The sequence below is a fragment of the Bison bison genome, unplaced genomic scaffold, assembly GCF_000754665.1.
Source record: "Bison bison bison isolate TAMUID 2011002044 unplaced genomic scaffold, Bison_UMD1.0 scf7180017864376, whole genome shotgun sequence".
Taxonomy (NCBI): domain Eukaryota; kingdom Metazoa; phylum Chordata; class Mammalia; order Artiodactyla; family Bovidae; genus Bison; species Bison bison.
Genome location: NW_011494948.1, coordinates 9,721,970 through 9,745,577, shown reverse-complemented (window position 1 = coordinate 9,745,577; position 23,608 = coordinate 9,721,970). Strand labels below are relative to the sequence as shown.

At 40.0% G+C, this 23,608-nt stretch overlaps 1 protein-coding gene across 1 annotated transcript in view; it reads right to left on the bottom strand.

The window, feature by feature from the left end:
* The window catches only part of SNAPC3 (small nuclear RNA activating complex, polypeptide 3, 50kDa), a 38,909-nt gene extending 15,385 nt beyond the window's left edge, over positions 1-23,524 (bottom strand). Inside the window, exons 1-5 of the mRNA XM_010857029.1 lie at positions 23,188-23,524; positions 22,449-22,526; positions 13,384-13,468; positions 7,240-7,344; positions 3,828-3,977 (exon numbers count right to left, since the gene is read on the bottom strand). Of these exons, the coding sequence (XP_010855331.1) occupies positions 3,828-3,977; positions 7,240-7,344; positions 13,384-13,468; positions 22,449-22,526; positions 23,188-23,489 (720 nt within the window). The 5' untranslated portion in view covers positions 23,490-23,524. The remainder of the gene's footprint in view (positions 1-3,827; positions 3,978-7,239; positions 7,345-13,383; positions 13,469-22,448; positions 22,527-23,187) is intronic.
* Between the last annotated feature and the right edge of the window lie 84 nt (positions 23,525-23,608).

Genomic DNA, 23,608 nt, shown 5'->3' with positions numbered 1-23,608 from the left:
TCTCATAGGGTAGAGAAACTTTGCATAAGATTGCTTCTCCTTTAAAAGAAACGATAAACCTTCTATTTCCTAGTGTGCATACAGACTTGAGATTCCAGTTGTTTCTCTTTAGTGTTTATCTCCAAAAGCACCAAGCTGACAAACCTGAAGAACCCCAGTATCTTATAACCATTTTCAATGTAACTCAGAAAGTATGCTGCTCTCCATGCCAGTCACCAAAAAGACTGGAACACAGCCAGTCTTGTGGGGCAGACAAACGTATCAAATAGTATCGCATATTATTACAAAGCATTAGAATCGATACATGAAACATGCCAGAGTGGCAAACAGAGGACCCTCAAGAAGAATCTCATAAGTGACAGTAAGGGCTTCCCACCCGTGTTCAAACACTCAGAGGCATAAAACATTATGGTATGCTTGAGGAAGATAAAGTCACTGTGGCCGAAGCCTAAGGTGTAAAAGGAGGGCGGGTGATTAGTATAGAAAGTTAACTTGTGAAACACTTCACAAAAGGCCTTATTTGTCAGCCTAAGGAGCTTGGACTACAGACAATGGAGAACCACTGAGATGTTTGGATTGGAGAATCATAGGATCAATTTTTTAAACATTTTATTCTCTTAGAGCGGTTTTAGGTTTACAATAAAACAGGAAGGCAGAGGTTTCCCATGCAGCACACATGCACGGCCTGCCTGCATTATCAACACCACTCACCAGAATGATACGTTTGTTACCAAGGATAAACCTACAACAACACATCACAATTACCCAATGTCCAGAGAGTTCCCTCTTGGTATTTGATTTGTTTTTAAAAGACATCTTGAGTGGCATGTATAGGACAGTCTTAAGGTGGGAAAACCAGTTAAGAAGTCTCTGTAATAGTTCCTGGAGAAGACGCTGAGGGCCCAAACTAAAGCACACAGCAGTGGAAAAAACAGAGTCTGGAGCTATTAAGGCAGAATAAAGAGGAATGGAAAAGGAGAGTTTCATCTGAAGAAAAAGGGAGATGGTAGAGTAATGAGTTCAAGACTAAACGTTGAGCTTGAGGTATTCTGGTTCGTTTATTTATTCAACAAGGACTTGACCACTTCCTCTGTGCCACACATCATCACAGAAATACACCTCTGTATTCCTAATTTCTAAATTCCTCTGTATTCCTATATTCCTAAAACAAAGACCCTACCATCATGGTTCAAGAGAAGACAGACAAACATATAACTTAACATTAGGTAGTGTTATTAGCAAGTCTGGGGAAGAAAGGGAAAGATCTCTTTGTCAAGGCAACATCAGAAACATGAAGAAATGAAGGAGTGAGCCATCTGAATACCTGGGTGAAAAACAATATCTAAGGTGAGGAAACAAGAGAAACAAAGGCTCTGAGCAAGACCCTGCTTAGCATATATGAGAAAGAGCAAGAATGGCTCATGGTGTGAAGGCAACAAGTGACAAAGAGGGTGTTAAGATATAAAGTTCAGAGGCAGACAGGACCACAAAAAGGACTTTGTATTTTATTCTAGATGTAAGAGGAAGCCTCTATAGACTTTCCAGTTGAAAAGCAACAGGGTCTGCCTGATACTTTAGAGTATCATTCTGGCTTGGTGTAAAGGATAAACAGAAGTGTGAAAGGGAGCAGCGGGAATGGTCACTAGGCTACTCCACAGTTCAGGCAAGAGATGACGGTGGTTTCTCAGTCTGCTACCTGTGAAGCAGATACACGGACAGATACTAAACATAATTTGAAAGTAGAGCCAAAGCACTTGCTGACACCTTCCATGTGGGATGAAAAGGAGCCAAAGATGATTCCAAGGTTGTTGGCTTAAGTAACCAGGTGTAGAATGAGCATATTTACTGAGATGGAAACACTGGGGAAGGTACAGATTTGAGGAGGAAGAGAGAACTAGAGTCTGTTTCTGAACATACTAGGTTTAAAGTGGCTATTAGACGTTCAGTAATGGTCAAGGAGGCAATTGGAAAAAATAAATCTGGAGTTTGGAGATACTGAGATTGGAGATAACAAATCTGGACTAGGAATCTGGACAAGTTCACTTTGATTCAAAGGGCTTAGTAACATTCACCGGTTGGGAGGATCAGAAGCATCCAGCAGAGGAGTAAAAAAGTCAGTCGGATAAGAAGAAAATGAGGCGGGTGTAATGTCTTAAAAGCCAAGTTAAGAAAGTGGTTCAAGGAAGAAGGAATATTTACTTGTGTTGTGCTGATTAGAGATCAAGTAAGATGAGAAATGAATCTGTGGCGACAACAATGAAGTGATTTTGGTGGAGTGGTGATGAACAAGAGTGCGTGTAGGACAAAGGGGAGAGAAAAAGAGAAACAATGAGCTGAGGCACTTATTAATTCATGATTCTTGAGTCAATTTAATGAGAAGAAAACAGAAAAATGAGATGGTAGCCAGAGGAAGATACATGGTAAGAGAAGGTTTTAGGGTAGGAGATAGTACAGTCTATTTGTGTGCTGATGGGACAGGCAACAGAAGGGAAAAGCTGATGATGCAGGAAAAAAGGGGATAGTACAAGAACAAAGTCCTTGGTTATGCAGCGGGGTTGGAATCTAGCAGACACCTAGACTGGCTTTGATAGCAGCAGTTTTAATCCATCCACTGTAACAGGTGGGAAGGAGAATGCACGGGCAGATGGGTAAATGTGGGTGAGAGATGACAGAAAATTCTTTTCTGATAACGTATTTTCTCAGTGAAATAAATAGCACCTGAGGGGGAGTGATAAGGAAAAGATGTTGGCAGTTTCAGAAGGAACAAAACAGTTACCTTTAAAAGTGGAAGGGTGTATCAAGTATAGAGACATGGTAAAAATGTCACGCAGCACTGAGGCTAATGAGAATGTCCAGTAGACACTTACAAAGAATGAGTTTGGAAACCAAGAGAGAAAGAGATTCATAAAGACTGGAGTATACTTAAAACCATGAAAATTAAAACTGGGGGGAAAGCCCAGGAGATGAATTTAGAATAAGAATTAAGATGAGACCTAAGTTATAACGGCATTTATGTGGCTGATGATAAAGGAATGAGCATAAAGAGATTCTAATGGTTCATGTCCAAACTCTATTGGACATACTAATTGTTCCAAACGGCTTTTTAGTGACTTACAGGAGATGCTGTCCCTCTTAAATATGCCAGTAAATCTGAGGTCCTCTGCCAGGGTTGTACCAGCTAATAGAACTGGGTCAAGCTTGCTCTGTGATGAAATTCAGAAGGAGCCAGGCCCTACTACATTATTGAGTAAGCAATCCCTTCTGAAAACTGTGGGTGGCCCGTCTGCCTTTCTATCCTGTTTCAGCAAGTATGGAAGGTTTCTCTGTCCTTTTGAGAGCAGCACCCTGGGAAGTACCAGCAAGGCCCAGTGTCACAGGGTATGTCCCTATTTGCTTCTGTCGTGGGTTGAAAGGTTCTTCCGTGGGCAGTGATGCTCTTGGGTGGACTCCAACCCTCTGCTAGGGTCAGTTATGACAGACAAACTCATACAGAGTTTGAAAGAAGAGAGAGTGAACAGCAAATTCCAATGCTACAGTGAGATCAAGTTGTATGCACATGGAAAAGAGACCTATTGGTTGGTACTGTGCCCTTAGAAAGAAGAGTGTACAAAGAATGGTTGAGAAATAAATGGGAGATGAAATCAAAACCAAATATAGCCTCATCTTTGAAAAGGTCTTGATGATAAAAAGAAGGGATAAGCTTGATGGAATGGCACAGAAGAAAGCATTTACTGGAATGCTTATGAGCCTGTAATCCTATTTCCTTAGCTTATGATTATTATTTTCTCCTGTTCTATGATGGTTAGAAATTTTAAAAATCACCTTACTTTGCTGATGTTCTCAGGAGCCTGGTCAGGAGTGTTGCTGAATTCCCCACCAATCTGGAGGTCACTGACACAGCAAATGGAATCCCTCAGTTCCGTGAGCTTTTGACTGCCCAATACCAGCATCGTTTGGTAGGGCTTGTGTTCTCTGTGCTACGAGTCAGACAGTAAATAAATCAGTGTTCACTTAGAGACAAAGCAATTCAACTGTAAATCCTGTCATGACCAGATCTAAATTAAGTTACTGGTTATCTTAAGTTATACCCATGATATGCTGTCCTGAGTTTTCTTAGATTCTGCATTTGTCCACTCAGCATTGATCTTTTAAAAATATTTATTCATTTTATTTATTTGGCTGTGTCGGGTCTTAGCTGCGGTATGTAGGCTCTTCCCTGTGACTGACATGTGGGATCGTTCATTGTGCCACAAGGGCTTCTCTCTAGATGTGGCATGTGGGCTAAGTAGCCCCACAGCATGTGGGATCCTAGCTACCTGACCAGGGACTGAACCCATGTCCCCTGCATTGGAAGGCAGATTCTTTACCACGGGGAAGTCCCAGCATCTATTAATTATAGGTCCAAACTAATTGTCAGCTATTTACCTCTCCCCTGTGATCCAGAGCCCATACTCTGAAACTATCTCTATCCAACTCTCATTATACCAAGTCAGTATTTCTCCTCTGTCCTATGTCAAACCACAGCCAGGTACCAGACAACAAGGACAGCCCCACAGCCCAGAGCCCACAGGAATTATTCAAGCTAGCCAGTCCCAAACTGCTTACTCCGCTCTGCCTTGCCTTTCCTGTGGAAACCAGTAAGGGCTGTGGCCTGTGCTTTCCCCTTGCCTCCTGAATGATCCTGGTACTGCCCCTTTGGTGCTGCATGCCATGGCATACTCTTAGCCCCAGGAAATGTAAATAATGAAAATCTTTCAGTGACACTGGTCTCTAGTGCTGTCACTCAGTCGCCTCCATAAATTAAAATCCTATGAGTACAACAGACACTTGGTGCTGCGCTGCTTACATTTGCCCAAAATTTGCATGTTGGAATCCTAAGGCCCAGTGTGCTGATGTTAGGAGGTGGGCCTTTGAGGGTGATTAGGTCATGAGGGTGGACCCCCTCATGAATGGGATTAGTGCCTTTATAAAAAGGATGTGACCTGGGAGAGGGCGCTTACCAGATGCTGGCACCCTGATCTTAGACTTTGAGCCTCCAGAACTGTGAGAAACAAGTTTCTGCTGCCTATAAGCCACCCAGTTTGTGCTATTTTGTTATAGCAGCCAGAATGGACTAATACACGTGGCAATAAAACTTTTTTTTAGTTTAAGTGAAAATTTATAACCAAGTTGCTACTAAAGTGACATTAATATGAAGAGTCTTAGGAATATAATTTCACTGACTCTTAAATTGTCCTGAAAGCTATCTTACTGAAATCAAGGAATCTATACACTACTGACATTTGGTCTTATTAGTTTTGCTTTGCTTTGTTTTCTTTGATTGATAATTTAGGATCTTAATCAAACAGGGTATTAGATTGGTACAAAAGTAATTGCAGTTTTTACACTGTTGAAATTTGTTGTTTGATATTGGAATATACTCTTAAATAAACGTGGTTGTGTTATACATCACATTATTGCACATTTCTCACTTTTCTTTTTTTGCTAATGACTTATTACCTGCTGTTTATTTTATATTTGTTTTAGACTATGGAAATGATGTTAGACAAAAAGCAAATTTGAGTGATTCTCTAATTTGAGTTCAAAATGGGTTCTAAAGAACAGAGACAACTTGAAACATCAACAATGCATTTGGCTCAGGAACTGCTAACAAACTTACAGTGCAGTGCAAAACTTCAAGAAGTTTTACAAAGGAGACGAGAACCATGAAGATGAGGAGCATGGTGGACAGCCACCAAAGTTGACAAAAACCAGTTGAGGGTTATCATTGAAGCTGATCCTCTTAAAACTACACAAGTTTCCTAAGAACTCAACGTCAACCATTCTACAGCTATTCCTCATTTGAAACAAACTGGAAAGGTGAAAAAGGTGAAAAAGTAAGTGGGTGCCTCATGGGCTGACTGAAAATCAAAAAAACCTTTCTCTCTGAAGTGTTGTTGTCCTTATTCTATACAACAACGAACTCTTTCTCGATCAAATTGTGATTTGGGACAAAAAGTGGATTTTATATGAGAACTGGCGACAACCAGCTAAGTGGTCAGACCGAGAAGAAACTCCAAAGAACTTCCCAAAGCAAATGTGCACCAAAAAAAAATCATGGTCACTGGTGTTCTGCTGCTGGTCTGACCACTACAGCTTTCTGAATCCCAGTGAAACCATTTCATCTGAGAAGTATGCTCAGCAAATAGATGAGATGCAACTGTAGCACTGGCAGCCAGCACTGGTCAACAGAAAGGGCCCAATTTTTATGCATGACAATGCCTGCCTACACACCGCACAACCGATGCTTCAAAAGTTGAATCAACTGGGCCACAAGGTTTTATTTTATGTTTATACCTGCCATATTCACCTGACTACCAACTGACTACCAGTTCTTCAAGCATCTTGACAACTTCTTAAAGGGAAAACACTTCCACAACCAGCAGGAGGAAGAAAATGCTTTCCAAGAGTTCATCAAATCCTGAAGTGTGGATTTCTATGCTACAGGAATAAAAAAACTTATTTCTCATTGGCAAGATGTGTTGATTGTAATGTTTCCTATTTTGATTAATAAAGATATGTTTGAGCCTAATTATAATGATTTAAAATTCACAGTCTGAAACCACAATTATTTTTGTACCAATCTAATAATTAGTGCTAACTAACTATACCACAGATGAATCATAAAAGTTTATTCACAAGTGCAATTTATGTACAGTAATATTTCAATGAAATCTTATTAAAGTTTATGATACATCTATGTGGGAAATTAAGAATATATTAACTGCGATAGAGCTCTTTTTACTAGAGATTCCTAAGAAATTCCTGGATACCCCTGACCTGCTAACTTTCTGCATTTTCATCTAAGAAGAGCTGTCCTTAGCTAGTTCAATAACTTCCCAAGAATTTTGAATTGGTGAAAACAAAACAAAACCCTCCTTAACCAGTTTCTCTACCAAAAAAAAAAAAAAACCCTCAAGAAATAATACTATCAGAATCACTGCAGATTTACAAACTTTCAGTGGCTACTAGTACAGAAATCAGGTATACATTCCAACACTAACTATAATCCTATTACTTAAGAGATTATATGAAAACTGACTTTATGACATTCTTTGTAAAACAAAGAACTCAAGAAAATAGAATGTCATATAAAACAGCATATGCTTGTGTTTATTTTGGTTCAAATAAGGTTTAAATACACTCTCTGGTAAAAGTCACTCATATTATCTGTAAAGTCCAAAAGGTTTTACTACTGACCTTATGAAAAATCACAGGGTAAAAGATATTTACAGATAGGATAAGCTCTCCTTCTTCAATCATGTCTGCTGAATTCTCAGGCTTTTTCCCTACAGCATGTGACTCCTAAAGAAAGAAAACAATAAGAGACATTAAAATCAGAAACTGTGACCCAGATCAGAGGCAGTGTAGAATAAGGGCTATAAGCAAGGGCTTGCATCAGCCCTGGATTTAGCTCCTAATTCTACTTCAAGAAAATTGTTTAAAAAACCTCACTAAGCTTTAGTTTCATCATCTGTAAAAAAAAAAAGAGAAAATATTTATTTTACAGAATAGTTTCTGGGAATGTAAAATAAAGCACCTAATAAGATGCTTGGCACTAAGTGCGTAGCAACTGATGATAAAATAGGAGTATCACCTAACATTGGTATAATACTGACATTTACAGTCATTAACACTTTTATGTAACTCCTTCCATATTATCACAGCTTCCCTTGTGGCTCAGACAATAAAGAATATGCCTGCAATGCAGGAGACCCAGGTTCGATCCCTGGGACGGGAAGATCCCTGGAGAAGGAAATGGCAACCCACTCCTATATTCTTGCCTAGAGAATTCCATGGACAGAGGAGCCTGGCAGGCTGCAATCCATGACGTCACAAACAGTTGGATACAACTGAGCAATTTCACCTCCATATTATCAAGAGAGTTATTTGACAGATGAAACTCAGCTTCAACAATTTACCCAGGGTAAATCAGACAGTTAGAATGCAAATACAGATATGTTTCACTCTAAAACCCTGTTTTTACTACAGTATTACATCTTTCAGTCAGTTCAGTTCAGTCACTCAGTCATGTCCAACTCTTTGTGACCCCATGGACTGCACCATGCCAGGCCTCCCTGTCCATCACCAACTCCTGGAGTTTACACAAACTCATGTCTATTGAGCCAGTGATGCCATCCAGCCATCTCATCCTCTGTCATCCCCTTCTCCTCCTGCCCTCAATCTTTCCCAGCATCAGGGTCTTTTCAAATGAGTCAGCTCTTCGCATCAGGTGGCCAAAGGATTGGAGTTTCAGCTTCAACATCAGTCCTTCCAATGAACACCCAGGACTGATCTCCTTTAGGATGGACTGGTTGGATCTCCTTGCAGTCCAAGGGATTCTCAAGAGTCTTCTCCAACACCACAGTTCAAAAGCATCAATTCTTCGGTGCTCAGCTTTCTTTATAATCCAACTCTCACATCCATACATGACTACTGGAAAAACCATAGCCTTGACTAGACGGACCTTTGTTGGCAAAGTAATGTCTCTGCTTTTTAATATGCTGTCTAGGTTGGTCATAACTTTCCTTCCAAGGAGTAAGTGTCTTTTAATTTCATGGCTGCAATCACTATCTGCAGTGATTTTGGAGCCCAGAAACATAAAGCCTGTCACTGTTTCCACTGTTTCCCCATCTACTTGCCAGGAAGTGATGGGACTGGATGCCATGATCTTCGTTTTCTGAATGTGGGCCTTAAGCCAGCATTTTTACTCTCTTCTTTCACTTTCATCAAGTGTCTCTTTAGTTCTTCACTTTCTGCCATAAGGTGGTGTCATCTGCATATCTGAGGTTATTGATATTTCTCCTGGCAATCTTGATTTCAGCTTGCACTTCATCCAGCCCAGCATTTCTCATGATGTACTCTGCATATAAGTTAAATAAGCAGGGTGACAATATACATCCCTGACGCACTCCTTTTCCTATTTGGAACCAGTCTGTTGTTCCATGTCCAGTTCTAACTGTTGCTTCCTGACCTGCATACAGGTTTCTCAAGAGGCAAGCCAGGTGGTCTGGTATTCCCGTCTCTTTAAGAATTTTCCACAGTTTATTGTGATCCACACAGTCAAAGGCTTTGGCATAGTCAATAAAGCAGAAATAGAAGTTTTTCTGGAACTCTCTTGCTTTTTTCATGATCCAGCGGATGTTGGCAATTTGATCTCTGGTTCCTCTGCCTTTTCTAAAACCAGCTTGAACATCTGGAAGTTCATGGTTCACCTACTGCTGAAGCCCGGCTTGGAGAATTTTGAGCATTACTTTGCTAGCGTGTGAGATGAGTGCAATTGTGCGGTAGTTTGAGCATTCTTGGGCATTGGAATGAAAACTGACCTTTTCCAGTCCCGTGGCCACTGCTGAGTTTTCCAAATTTGCTATCACATTTAATCCATCACAACATCACACTTCCCTTTATATGTGCTTGGCTCACCAGGCTCCCCTGTCCATGGAGTTCTCAAGGCAAGCATACTGCAGTGGGTGGCCCATTCCCTTCTCCAGGGGATCTCTCCATCAGGGATCAAATGCCAGTCTACTGCATTGTAGGAAGATTCTTTACCATTTGAGCCCCAATAACTATAAAATAGAGGCCATCAGAGTAGACTGGTTAAGAAGGTGCAAAAGATGTTTTAAAAGTAGGTGGGAGTGATGTCATGCAAAATGGCACAGTAGGAAACAGAGGCACAGTAAGCTAAGTCCCTCCAGCAAAGCAACCATGAAGACAGAAAGAGATTAGAATTAACTATTTTGGCATGCTGGACTCTGATCAAACTCTTATATCAACCAGGTGAGTGCCCCAATGAAGAAAAACAGCTGCTGATGTTTCCTAGGTAAGCAGAGGGTATAAACCAACTACCAGGCCCCACTCTTAGCCCCACTGCAGATGTAGAGATAGCAGCCTGTGGTCCTGGAAAAAGTAGCTGATGCCATGATGAGCAATGTGGGATCATGTTCTCCAAAAAATAGAGGTAAGTATGCTGTGGTTGGTCTGGCAATGCTCTGAGGCCCTGGTGCAGAAGCTTGCCTTGGTTCTGGCCCTCTTGTTATGGAGTCCAAGCTTGCTCTGCTCACCCCATGACAAGCCAATGAATCTGAGAGATGAGGTGTTGAGGCAAGGAAAATGACTTTATTCAGAAAGCTAGCAGAGTGAGAAGATGGCAGGCTAGTGCCTCAAAATAACCATCTTATTGGGGTCTGATGCCAGGTTCTTTTATAGATCAGAGATGGCGCGAGGTGAGGAAGCAAAGAAAAAGGCCATTAATCTTGCAAACATCTCCTAAAACGGCAAGCCTCAGTTGGGGGATGTATTCATTTCTTCCTTCCTGCCATCTACAGGAGGACAGGGTTCTGAAAAAAAGGCACTTTTAACAGTCAGGTTGAGGGGCAGGGTCCTTTAAAGCATCCATTACACATGATTATAATAACAAAAGCAATGAAAAGCAAGTCAAAGAAACAGTTGCAACATGGAGTCAGAATTGGCTGCTTCTCTGCAATGCTCTTACCAGCAAGTGGCTTCCCCCAGCAGCATCAACTGGAAAATTTGAAGACAAAGGACCCTTTGTGGAGTCATACATTTAAGGAAATCTTGATCAGGTCACTGGTTGACTAGAGATAATGAATCAGAAACATCAGCAACCATATGGGTAGACCTTGAACTACTGTGGGTTCAGCTCCAGACCGCCACAAAAACAAGTATCTCAATAAAGTAAGTCATATGAATTTTTTGGTTTCCCAATGCACATAAGTTATATTTACACTATGCTGTAGTTTATTTAGTGTGTAATAATAGCATCATGTCCCAAAAAACAATGTACAGACTGGAACCATAATTAAAAACACTTGATTGATAAAAAACGCTATCTTCTTTGCCTTCAGTGAGCTGTAGTTGTAATGTTAATGATCAGAGATCACCATAATAAGAATGATATTAATGAAGTAGTTTGAAATATTGTGAGAATAATCAAAATGTGACAGAGACATCAAGGGAGCAAATTCTGTTGGAAAGATGGTGCCAAACAGACTTACTCAATGCAGGGTTGCCACAAACCTTCATAATTTAAAAAAAAAAAACCACCACCACACTACCTGCGAAGCATAATAAAGCGCAGTAAAATGAGATATGCTTGTACACAACAAGGACTACACACTGGAAAAATAGTTTGGAAAATTCAAAAGAGCTCTAGCCCTCAACAAGGAAAAAAACACACTCAGAATGTCCAGTTCTCAACAAAAACTTATAAAACACACAAACAGGAAAATATGCCCCATTCATAAGAAAAAAGAATTTGACAGAAACTACCACTGAGGAACTCCAAACATTGAGACAGAACACTGAACATTTCCATGTGGAAATTAAACAATACACTCTTAAAGGACCAATAGGTCAAAAAAGAAATCACAAGGGAAATAACAAAATACTTTGAGACAAATAGAAACAAAAACACAACATTAGAAACTTAATAAGATGCAGCAAAAGCAGTAGAAAGAGGAAAACTTTTAGCTCTAAATATCTACACTGGAAAAGAACAATCTCAAACCAATAACCCAAGTGCATACCCTGCTGCTGCTGCTGCTGCTGCTGCTAAGTTACATCAGTCGTGTCCGACTCTGTGCGACCCCAGAGACGGCAGCCCACCAGGCTCCCCCGTCCCTGGCATTCTCCAGGCAAGAACACTGGAGTGGGTTGCCATTTCCTTCTCCAACGCAAGAAAGTGAAAAGTGAAAGTGAAGTCGCTTAGTCGAGCCGACTCTTAGCGACCCCCTGGTCTGCAGCCCACCAGGCTCCTCAGTCCATGGAATTTTCCAGGCAAGAGTACTTGAGTGGGGTGCCATTGCCTTCTCCGAGTGCATACCCCAAGGAACCAGAAAAAGAAAATTTAACCCAAAGCTAGCTGCTGCTGCTGCTGCTGCTGCTGCTGCTGTGAGGCTTCGGTTGTGTCCAACTCTGTGCGACCCCAGGGACTGCAGCCCACCAGGCTCCCCCATCCCTGGGATTCTCCAGGCAAGAGTACTGGAGTGGGTTGCCATTGCCTTCTCCATCCAACACTAGCAGAAGGAAAGAAATAATCAAAACTGACTCAAGATATTAAGTATGAATAGAACTGTAACAAGTAAGAAAACTGAATCAAAAATTAAAAACCTCCTAACAAAGAAAAGCCCAGGACTAGATGGCTTCATGTGAATTTATCAATCCTTCCTAAAGTCCTCCAAAAAATCTGAAAAGGAGAAAATACTTTCTAACTTATTCTATGAGATCAGCACACTCTGATACCCAAGTCAGACAAAGACACTGTGAGAAAACTACAGGTCAATATCCTTTATGAATATAAAGATAAAACTTAACAAAATACTAGCAAATCAAGTTCAGCAGCATATAAAAGGGACTGCATGTCACAAAGCCAAGGGGGACTCATTCTGAAGATGCAAGGGTATTTCAACATAACAAATCACCAAACAGAATGATGGGCAAAAAAAGCATCATCCCAACTGATGCAAAAAAAAAATAAAAATTTCTACAAAAGTCAATACCCTTTCTGATAAAATCATTAAATAAAATAGGAACTAAAGGGAACTTACTCAACATGATAAAGGCCATATATGAAAAACCCACAGCTAAACTAATAAAACGGTTAAAATGTTAAATTTCATGTTATGTAAATTCCTCGGTATTCATCTTAAGTCATTCTGAGGGTTTTACCTAAGAAACAATGGATTAGAAAAGAATGGGTGGTGCAGTGGTAAAGAACCCGCCTGCCAGTGCAGGAGATGTAAGACACATGGGTTCAGTTCCTGGGTTGGGAACATCCCCTGGAAAAGGAAATGGCAACCCACTCCAGTATTCTTGCCTGGAAAATTCAATGGACAAGAGGAGTCTGGTGGGCCACAGTCCACAGGGTTGCAAAGAGTCAGACACCACTGAGCACACACTACAGACCAAAACCAGGAGCAGAACAAAAACATCAGAAATAGGGTGGTGAAAGGCATGAAATTAGCCTAATAGAGCAAGACCAAAGTAAAGACAAAAATAAAGGCCGAGCATTGAGAGGAAAATGTGCCATCACGTGAACTTTCTTATTTTCTGCCTGTGCTGCACGACTTGCAGGATCTCAGTTTGCCAACAGGGGAGCAAACCCACACCCCAGGTAGTGAATGCGTGGGGTCCTAACTACTGGACTATCACGGAATTCCCCACCACCTGAATTTTATGCGTCTTTTTCTCCTACTAGTCCCAGTGAAGGTTCTCTCATTTGTTTCTAGCTAAGCATATCCAATGTAAACTACCATACAGTTATGGGTAACAGCCAAGAAAGAGATTTTGTTTCATGGGAAAAGGTGGAAAAGACAGGACATTTACCATCTCGTAAGCAAATGTTTCTTGTCTGCAGGCTCGATCTATCCTTAAGGTTTCTTCCCGGTGTTTCAGAAGCCTCTTTCTAACCCTGTTACAAGAAAAATCAGACTTCAATATTTTGCAGGGCTTCAAAAATATCTTTACTATTTAGCTTTTTATTCTGAACTAATTTTAGACTTAAAGAAAGGCTGAAAAAATATTACAGAGTTCCCTTATATCTCTTACCCAATTTTCCCTGTTAACATCTTACCTGTTCAGAGATTATTGAGACCAGGAAATTAACATTAATACAGTATTATTAACTATAAAACTTTTTCAAATTTCACCAATTATTAAGTTTAGTGCTTCTTTTATCTGTCTCAGGATCCTATGCAAACACTTTTTTATTTCTCCTTTCCCCTCCAGTCTTTTAAAGTTCCTCAGTCTGTCTTTCATCATCTTGACACTTTGAAAAAACCCTAATCAGTGATTTTGTAGAATGTCCTTAATTGCTATTTCCTTGTAATTGGAGTAAGCTTATATTCTTTGGGCAAGAATACCATAAGATCATGTCCTCACTGTATCATCATGAGGTTAACAATGTCATTCATAATATTAATATCTTATTCCTGGAGATACTTAGCTTGTTTAAGTTCCTATCTGCCAGGTTCCCACACTAGAAAGATATTTTCTTTTCCTTTGTACCTGGTAAGTGTTTGGGGGATGGGGGGGGAGATACTTTGAGACTATGCAAATCTTGTTTCTCTTGAAACTTTCATCCAGTAATTTATCATTCACTAGTAGATTTCATCTGCAACATGTATTACTGTGGTTTATGCCTAACACTGATCCTCTATTTTCTCCTTTAACATTCATTTATTGGTATTATGAATATTACCTCTTTCTTCCCATTTATTTATTTGGTTACTTGTATTAGTACGAATTCATAAATATTTACCTTATTCTACAGATTAAAATCTGTATTGTTATTAGTATTAGTATTGTTATTTGGTTGTTCAAATTATTCTAGCTTTGGCCATTAGTGCTCCTGTTCTATCAACAAGTTCTCAAAATTTTTGTTTTTCCTATTTAACCATTTCCTTATTTTATGGTGCCATAAAATGCTCAAGGCTCACCCTTCAGCATTTTCATGTCTCAGCCCTAAATCAGCCACTCCTGCTAGGAGACCTAGTTCCTTCACTGGAAAGGCTTAGAGACTTGTATCTGAGCATGAGGCATTCTCACTGTCCCTGCAGTCACTGCTTCCAGGACTCTCAGCAGAGTAGGAAATATACTGTGTGTGTGTTCAGTCGAGTCTGACTCTTTGTGACCCCGTGGACTGCAGTCTGCCAGGCTCTTCTGTCCATGAGATTTTTCAGGCAAGAATACTGGAGTGGGTTGCCATTTCCTCCTCCACAGAATCTTCCTGACCCAGGGATCAAACCCGCGTCTCTTGCACTGGCAGGTGGATTCTTTACGACTGACCCACCAGGGAAGCCTCAAAGGAAAAATACACTAAACCACACATGTACACACAGCTGTGTTTCTGTGTTTTTCTGTTATGTATTTTTAAATCCATGGTTTAAAGTAATACTTCTAATCCCAAGAATCACAGGATTCATTTTAGCCTTCAACCTTTCCTTGTTTACAATTTTTCTCCACAAGTGAGAAACGCAGCTCCCTGTATCTAAATCTATTTGCTTAAGTGTTTGGTTCTTTAAAATACATGGTTTCAGAACTGCTAACCTGCTAACACCCCTGTGAAAACCACAAATCATGAACAGTTCTTCTTGTCTTCAGCCTTACAACACTGAATCAAAGTATGCTTTTGTACAGAATCAGATTAGATCTTTTTTCCTAATTCTCTTCAGTGTTGTTATGCTATTTACTTGTAACACAATTAGACTAACTACTTCAGTCTCCCCCAACATCCTGGCTGGTTTTAATTGTCTGATTACTTTTGAGGTGTGTAAAAGATATGTGAACCACTACTATGGTTCTAAGAGAGTTATAAAAGAGTTATAAAAAGTATATGTATTTAGAGAAGTGTCATTCCTTCTTTGTCTGGACCACTAACCTGTACCTGTTCCCTCCTTTCTTTCCAACCCTCTCCTATCTACCCACTGTGGGCCACAAACCTCTGCAGTTCTGATTTATCCTCTACTTTGTTTTGTTCAAATACATAGATACCTACAAATTTTCTTAGATTACTTTTTCTATCAGTCTGAGTTCAATTAGGAGAAAAAAATTAAACAGTAGCTAAGTGAAAGTGAAAATCACTCAGTTGTGTCCGACTCTTTTCGATCCCATGGACTAAAAAGTCCATGGAATTCTCCAGGTCAGAATACTGGAGTGGGTAGCCGTTCCCTTCTCTAGGGGATCTCCCCAACCCAGGAATCAAACCCAGGTTTCCAGCACTGTGGGCGGATTCTTTGCTGTCTGAATCACCAGGGAAGCCCAAACAGTAACCAGACAAAGCTTAATCTAATGAATTATTAACTTAGGACTGAGGGATGAGGGAATGGCAAATAAGAAGTAGGAAATCTGGAGAATACAGGAATAGCAGGAATAGGATACGCAAGGCGTATCCTCCCTTGTGCTAAGAAAGAAAACCCAAAGGCGGCTCCCTTTTCTTCCCCCAGGACTCAGATCCAGACCTTGTAGGAGGGGGAATGGCTGTGACTTGCTGAATGTCAGAGAAGTTGCTAGGGTACATCAGTGAAAACTGCTGGAAATCTGCCCGCAAGGGTGCCAGGAAAAGCTATAAAGGGAGGTTTCAAGTGGAGTGGAGTGGCGGAGAAAGCAGCTGTGTTCCTGACTGCCTGGTAACACAGGAGCTGGGTGCTTGGGAAGCGCAGCAGGTCCTTGCTAAACACTGGACCAAGAAGCAAAACTCTGTCCTCACTAAAGTTTAGCCTGTGCCCTTTACTGACAAAACTTACTTAATACTGTGCCAGCTGGGAAAGGAAAAATATTTAAAGAGCTAAGACTCATTTTTACAGAGCAGGCAACAAGGGAACATTTTTAGATGAGAGCCAATAAATTGATACTCAGTAATATTTCTTACATAAAGGGGAGCATATGCTTTTGGGCTTTGCTTTTTTTTCCACAAATCAGTATTGCCTAGAAATCTATTGGTTCATCCTTCCTCATCTTTTAGCACAGCTGTACCATACTCCACTTGTGGATGTCCAATATAATTCCTTCGACATTCTCCTACATATGTGTATTTAGGATATTTCAAATATTTGCAGTTACAAACAATGCTGTAACGAATAACCTTGTGCATAATATACTTTCATATTGTTGGAGGTGTATCTTCAGCAGAGAATGCTAGAAGTTGGACTGCTGAGTCAAAAGTTAAGTGCCTGGGTAACTTTGTGTCGGGCATTACCAGATTTCCCCAGAGGAGCGTTGTCATCAGTTTACGTTTCCATCAGGAAGGTATAAAAATGCCTGCTTCCCCTCAGCCTCCTCAAAAGAATGTGTATTTTAAAATTTGTGCCAGTCTAATAGGAGAAAGGGTTTCCTTCGTGGCTCAGTAATAAAGAACAGACCTGTCAATGCAGACCTGGCTTGGGATGATCCCCTGGAATAGGAAATGGCAACCCACTTCAGTATTCTTGCCTGGACAATCTCATGGACAGAAGAGCCTGGTGGGTGCAGAGAGTCAGATACAACTTAGCAAACAACAACAATAAGAGAAAAAAGGTCATTTTAACTTTCATTTCTCTAATAATGAATATGCATGAACATTTTTTCATGTTTGTGAATCACTTTGATCCTTTTGTATGTGTGAATTATTGATTCGTATCTTTTTCCCATTTTCTCTTTGGGTTTTTGGTATTTGTCCCTTAACTTTTAAGGGCTTATGTATTAGGGTTATTTTCTCCAAGTTTGGCAGCATTTGACTTTATGGTGCTTTTTTTTCTCATGCAAAAATTTACATGTTTATGTAGTCAATTTTATCAATCTTTCCCTTTTATTATCTCTGGGTTTAAATCACAGTTAGAAAGCCTTTCACTATACCAAGGTAGGTATGTTTCATTCTCTACATTTTGATCCCAATCCCTTTGGAGTTTATTCTTGTGTACAGTGTCATACTAAACTCCCATATGCATTTGAATCTAACTGGACTTTCTCTTTTATTCTAAACGTCTATTTGTCTACTCATGAGCTAGTAACTATTCTAATTATAAAGACTTTGTCGTATATTTTAATATGTAGCAAAATTACTAGAAAGTCACAATTTTCTTCCCGCCACCCAATTTTTCCTATTCTTGCAAATATTCCATATGAAATTTATTATCAACTGTCTTAACTCCATGAAGGAACCAATACTTTGGTATTTTTATTGGGATTGTCCTTAATCTGTAAATTAACTTAGAAAGAACTGACAACAGCATAAAGCTGAGTATTTCTCTCAAAGAACAGAGGATATCTTTCAATTTTTTTCAAGATTTCTTCTGAGTCTTTCAGGAAGGTTTACAATTTTTGTTTACCTCAGCTTTACACATTTCTTGTTAAATGTATTCTTAAGTGTTTAATCTTTCTGACTACTGTAAATAGGAATTTTCTCCACCATTATGTCCTCTAGTTGTTTATTGTTTATATGAAGGCTATTATTTTTTATATATCAACTTTGTATCCTACCCTAACACTAAATTCTTTCGTTTTTGGCCTGTTTTAGCACTTATTTCTTTTCCAGGTAATACCATTTTATCATTCACAAATAGAGCTAATTTTTCTTCTTCATCTACTCTTACGTTTCTAACTGATTTCTTTTGTCAAACTGCATGGCTAATCCAACAGTACAAGGCTGCAAAGTAAGTGGAGATCCTAGGCATGCTTGCCTTACTCCAGATCTTAGTAAGAATACCTGTACTGCTTTAATGCTTCTCTATTAAATAAGATACTAGCTTTACAACTAAGGCATACATATTTTACCATGTTGGAACAGTAGCCCCGTTAGAACAGTTCCATGTTGGAATGGCCCATTTTTTGAGTAAATTTTAGCTTTACTTTGTTGTAATCAGAGTGTTGTTTATATTTCTACTCTATGTATGGTACTGATTTTTCCTTTGTGACCTAATATAGAGCCAATTCTTCTGAATGTGCCAGGTAGTCTCTAACACAGGTTATAAATTGTATGTATATATTATATATATAGATATATATATCCATATCCATAAGACATATCCTACTGATTAGAGCTCTCAGTTGATCTGTCTTGTGCTGAGATTAGTATATTAAGGTGCCCTATTGTTAATGCATTTCTAGCTAATTTCTTATATCCCCTATAGTTTATTTTATAAAGCTTATATTCCCTATGGTTGTTTTATATTATTTGGTGTATATATAAGTATTTTCTCTTAACTGTGGTTTGTGGTTTTTAGCGTTAAAATGTGTCCTTTGTCAGGTGTAATGTTTTTGAGGCTTGAACTTTATTATTCTGATATCAAGACTATTGTGTGCATGTGCTAAGTTGCTTTAGTCATGTCTGACTCTGTGTGACCCTACGGACTGCAGCCTGCCAGGCTCCTCTGTCCATGGGATTCTCCAGGCAAGAATACTGGAGTGGGTTGCCATGCCCTTCTCCAGGGGATCTTCCCAACCCAGGAATTGAACACACATCCCTACGTCTCCTGCATTGGCAGGCGGTTTCTTTACGTTGGCGCCACCTGGGAAGTCCATCAAAACCATTAATTACATCTGCTCAATTTCTTTCCATTCATCTGATATACATTTGTCCCACCACTTATTTTTAGTCTCTCTGGATTACTTATTTTAGATGTGTTTATTGTCTCTTCAAGGTTTTTGTTTTGTAAGCCTAAACTACTTTCATAAGGCTGTAGAAAAACTGATGCCTATGGCCTCAATTCTATTACATTTCCTAATTATACATATTTTGTTATATTAGCTGTTTTTTTTCATTATGAGATGTGTTTTTTTGCTTGTCTGTTTTTTAGAAATTGGGAAGAAAGGCCTGGTATTTGCATTTTTGTTATAGAGTTGATAATTCTGGGTTAATTTTCCTAGGTAAGCACTGAGACCTTTTAATTTGTAGATTTGGGTTTTCTTCCCAATTCTGGAAATTTTTCTTAGATTATATTTTTAAACATTCTATTTACAAGCTATTGAATTAAAAACAATGTTGCTTAACCTTCTGGGGTGACAAGTTTCAGTAGCACCCATATAGTAACAACTCTCTTATTCCTAGGAATTAAAATCTCTTTAAGTAGTAATAAAAATTTCAAAAATGATGAAGATAAGTTATTCAGCTTGCTACGGATCAGGGAGAGCAGCAGTCTATCAACTGCCTTTTTCCTCTTAACATACATAAAAAGGAGTCCAGTAGCTCCTTCGGGGAAAATAAGTGCTAGAAATGTATTTTATGCCATAATCAAGGGGTCATGTACTTAGGTGCTGTTTTTCCTTTTATGTATTTAATTTATTGGTAGGGAGAAGAAAGGAAGGTTTAGGAGGGGAAAAGAAAGCACAGACACAGATTTTTGGCTTTTTGAGTAAGTCTGATTTACTTATGGTACTGTTTAGATTAATATTAGTTCTATTTTAAATATGTTTTAAAGTACATCAAAATAATCCCAGCTAAGAAATGCTGCACTAACTCCTTTTGCATTAGATTATACATATGCTGCTGCTAAGTCACGTCAGTCATGTCCGACTCTGTGCGACCCCATAGACGGCAGCCCACCAGGCTCCCAGAATCCCTGGGATTCTCCAGGCAACAATACTGGAGTGGGTTGCCATTTTCTTCTCCAGTGCATGAAAGTGAAAAGTGAAAGTGAAGTCGCTCAGTTGAGTCCAACTCTTCACGACCCCATGGACTGCAGCCCACCAGGCTCCTCCGTCCATGGGATTTCCCAGGCAAGAGTACTGGAGTGGGTTGCCATTGCCTTCTCCTGATTACACATATAATTCTACTCAAATTTCCCATGGAAGGGACCAGAAGACAACCAAGGTGATTCAGTTGACTCTAGTAACAGAAAATAGCCAGTGTGTGAAGTAGTCTGAAAATTACCATTTCATATAGCTTAATAAAGTCATTATAAGCCAATGAGCATGTCATTATAGCCCAAAAAAGCCTACTTTATAATTACCATTGACTTTCTTTTAGTCAATCTCAGAAAAAAATCACTTCCTTAGGTTCATACAAGTTTCATTTATCCCACTCATTCTACAAATATCTACTGACTCCCTATTATATGCCAAAATTCTAGGTATGGGGGACATGGCAGTGCATGTGACAGACACTGTTTATGGACCTTTTAAGTCTAGAAGACAGAAAATTAAATAAGTGTGATGAATATTTCGATAGAGAAGAATTGGGGACCACATGAACATAACAGGGAAGCTAGATAGAGTCCACAGTCCTTCAGCTAACACTTGAAAAATGAGCAGAAGTCAGCAAGACCCAGGGATAAGGAATCGTGAGTGTTCTAGGCAAAGATCTAGGACGAGAGAGCACATTCTAGGAACAGAAGAAGTGTAACATGGCTGGAGCACATAGAGCTGAAAAGGTCAGCAAGATCCCTTCTATAGAGGCCTCTGTGATCCATTTAAGAACAAAGGTTTTAAAAAAGAGAGTGACACAATCAGATATGCATTATACGAAAAAAAAATCCAACTAATCAATCAACAACAGTTCAAAGGCACTAACTGGAGCAAAGCAGTACTATAGGCTTAAGGGCAATTCAAAGATGAAGGAGCTGGACTCTGAATGAGTCTTCAAATACTTTAGGAATGTTAGAAGTGCTCTAGACATTACAAGAGCATCTACTCCCTAAGGGAGACAGATAGGTTGCAGAGATGTGGAAAGGAATCTTAGGGACTCAAAGAAAGAGTAGGGTTCCGCTGGGAGAGGGGCCATGTGCATCCTGAGCCACTGAAAGAGAAAATGGTTGAAAATGTATCAAGAAAGGCAGATTTGGGCTATGTGGAAGGTTTCAAATGAGGAATCTGAGTGAGGAATCTGTAATTTGTCCATAGAGGGGAGGCTGAGCCATTGACAATTTCTCAGCAAATGAGCACACTTAGGTGATAACATGATGGGGAAGTCAGAAGAAAAGACAGGAACCTTTTACAGTGCTCCAAGTGTTGCTAATGTAAATATCAGCAACAGGCATAAAAGAAACTGATTTGGCAATTACAAAAAAAAAAACAAGATAGAGTCAAATCGCCTGAGTAACTTTTTGAGGGTGACAACAGAAAGGATAGGATAAAGGATGACAACATCGCTGAGATGGTGTGAAGTAGGCAGGTTACAAACTGGAAATTACAAATTTCACTATTACATGCAGCTTCCCTATAACAGTATCATCATAGAGCAGCGTTTCTCAAGATACGGCTGGCAGAGCAGAACTGACCTCTGAGCCATCTGTTATCCAATTAGTATAATGAGAGGAAGCATTTAGAAATGATCACACTTATATGACAGTAATCTTACAGTTGAATTTAGTAATAAAAATCCTGGAGTTCTACCGTGCTTATCTTTTAACTTCATTTTTCTAGTAATTCATTTTTATCCTATTTTACAAATGTATAGATCTGACAGAAAATTTAAAAAAAACTTAGTCCTTTTACCACACCATCAGAGTATTTAGCTTGCACCCAAAAATCTAAGCAGATTAACTGTACTTTTGTGAACATTTAAAAATAAACACAAATTTGAATATGGAGTAGATATTAGAGGGAATGCATCAACTGTTAATTTTCTTAGGTATAATAATACTTCTCTGATTTAGTAGGAGAATGATACTTTTAGGAGTTAACACTGATGTATTTAGCTATGAATCAGATCTGCAACTTACCGTAACAGTTAAGCAATAGAAAAAGACACACAGCAGCTACCTCAGTTACATACAGCTAAATCAAATAGGGACAAATGTCAACAGCAGTTGACATTTGGGGGTGGCGGGGGTTGGGGAAGAGGGTCGCAAGGAGTAGATCAAGACTGAGCGACTAAGCACACACATGATAACAATACCATACTGTCAACTTCTGAATAATATAATGTTGAAAAAAATAGTTAAATAAGTATTTTGTAATAAAAGTTAAGTCCTCCATACCCCAAAGTCACCAGGTCAGTATTTTCTGGGATGACTTCTGGATCCTCCCCTTCTTCAAGGCACCTCAGTTTATCAAGACTAAAACAAAAACACACACAAAAAAGCAATCACGCAACCATTTGGGTTGTGTCCCAAATACATCACTGAATAATCAGAGAGCGAGAATTAAAGGCGAATTCTGCGCCGATACTCTATTAATGAAAAGGATACATGGCTGACTGAAGTCGGCCAATATTGTTTAATGGAGAAAAAGATCGTTACTGATTTTTATATTTTCATCCAAAAATAAGACACTTTGAAGAAAATCTTAGTAATGGCATACTCAAAAGATCCCCAAAAGAGACCACAGGCAATCAAGGTTTTAACACTGTTGTGGTTAAATCTCCTTCCAGTCTCATCATTACTAAGGTTCCTCCGTCGTCAAAGTGTCTGTCAATGACAGATACACGTCGCAGCTACTCTGACTACTTTCCTATATTAATAAGCACTTTAAAAACTAGTGAATAGAAAAATTAATCTTTGATGCAGCTGCCTCGTCCCTTCTCTCCAACTAGAAGAAATCGTGCATTCCCCTCGCTGGACTTCTCCCGTTGTTCCGGGAAAGCTTTGATAGGGCGGCCCTTCTACTCCGGGGAGTAAACCATAGGCCAGCCCAAGGATGAGTCCTGGGGGAGCCCAGAAGTAAGGCTGCACCCCGGATGACTCCAAACAGCAAGAGTCTCCTCGGCCCCGCACTCACCCGCACACCGCCCTCAGCTCCGCTGCCGTTTCCAGGCTGCAGCCCAGATCGCGGGCCACGGCGGCATCCTCGCAGCCGGAGTCGGTGACTTCTCGGCCCCCCGGCAGGTCCTTCAGCGACAGGTCCTCTTCCCCGCGCAGCCGGCCACGCCACAGCTCCCCGAAGGCGGCCACATGGAAAGCCTGCGTGTTTAGCTCAGGAAACTCGTACTCTGGAAAGTTAAAGCCGCCACTGCTGGGGACCGGGTCCTTCCTGCCATCCATTCCACCGCACGCTGGGTCGCCTCGGCTGTCTTCAGCCATGTTCGCCCCACTCCCTTCCCTGCGAACAGCGGCTGATCAAGGCCTCGCGGGGCGTGCTGGGACCTGTAGTTGCGCGTGACTCAGTATGGCGGGGGGCCGCGCCGCACCGGCCAAGATTT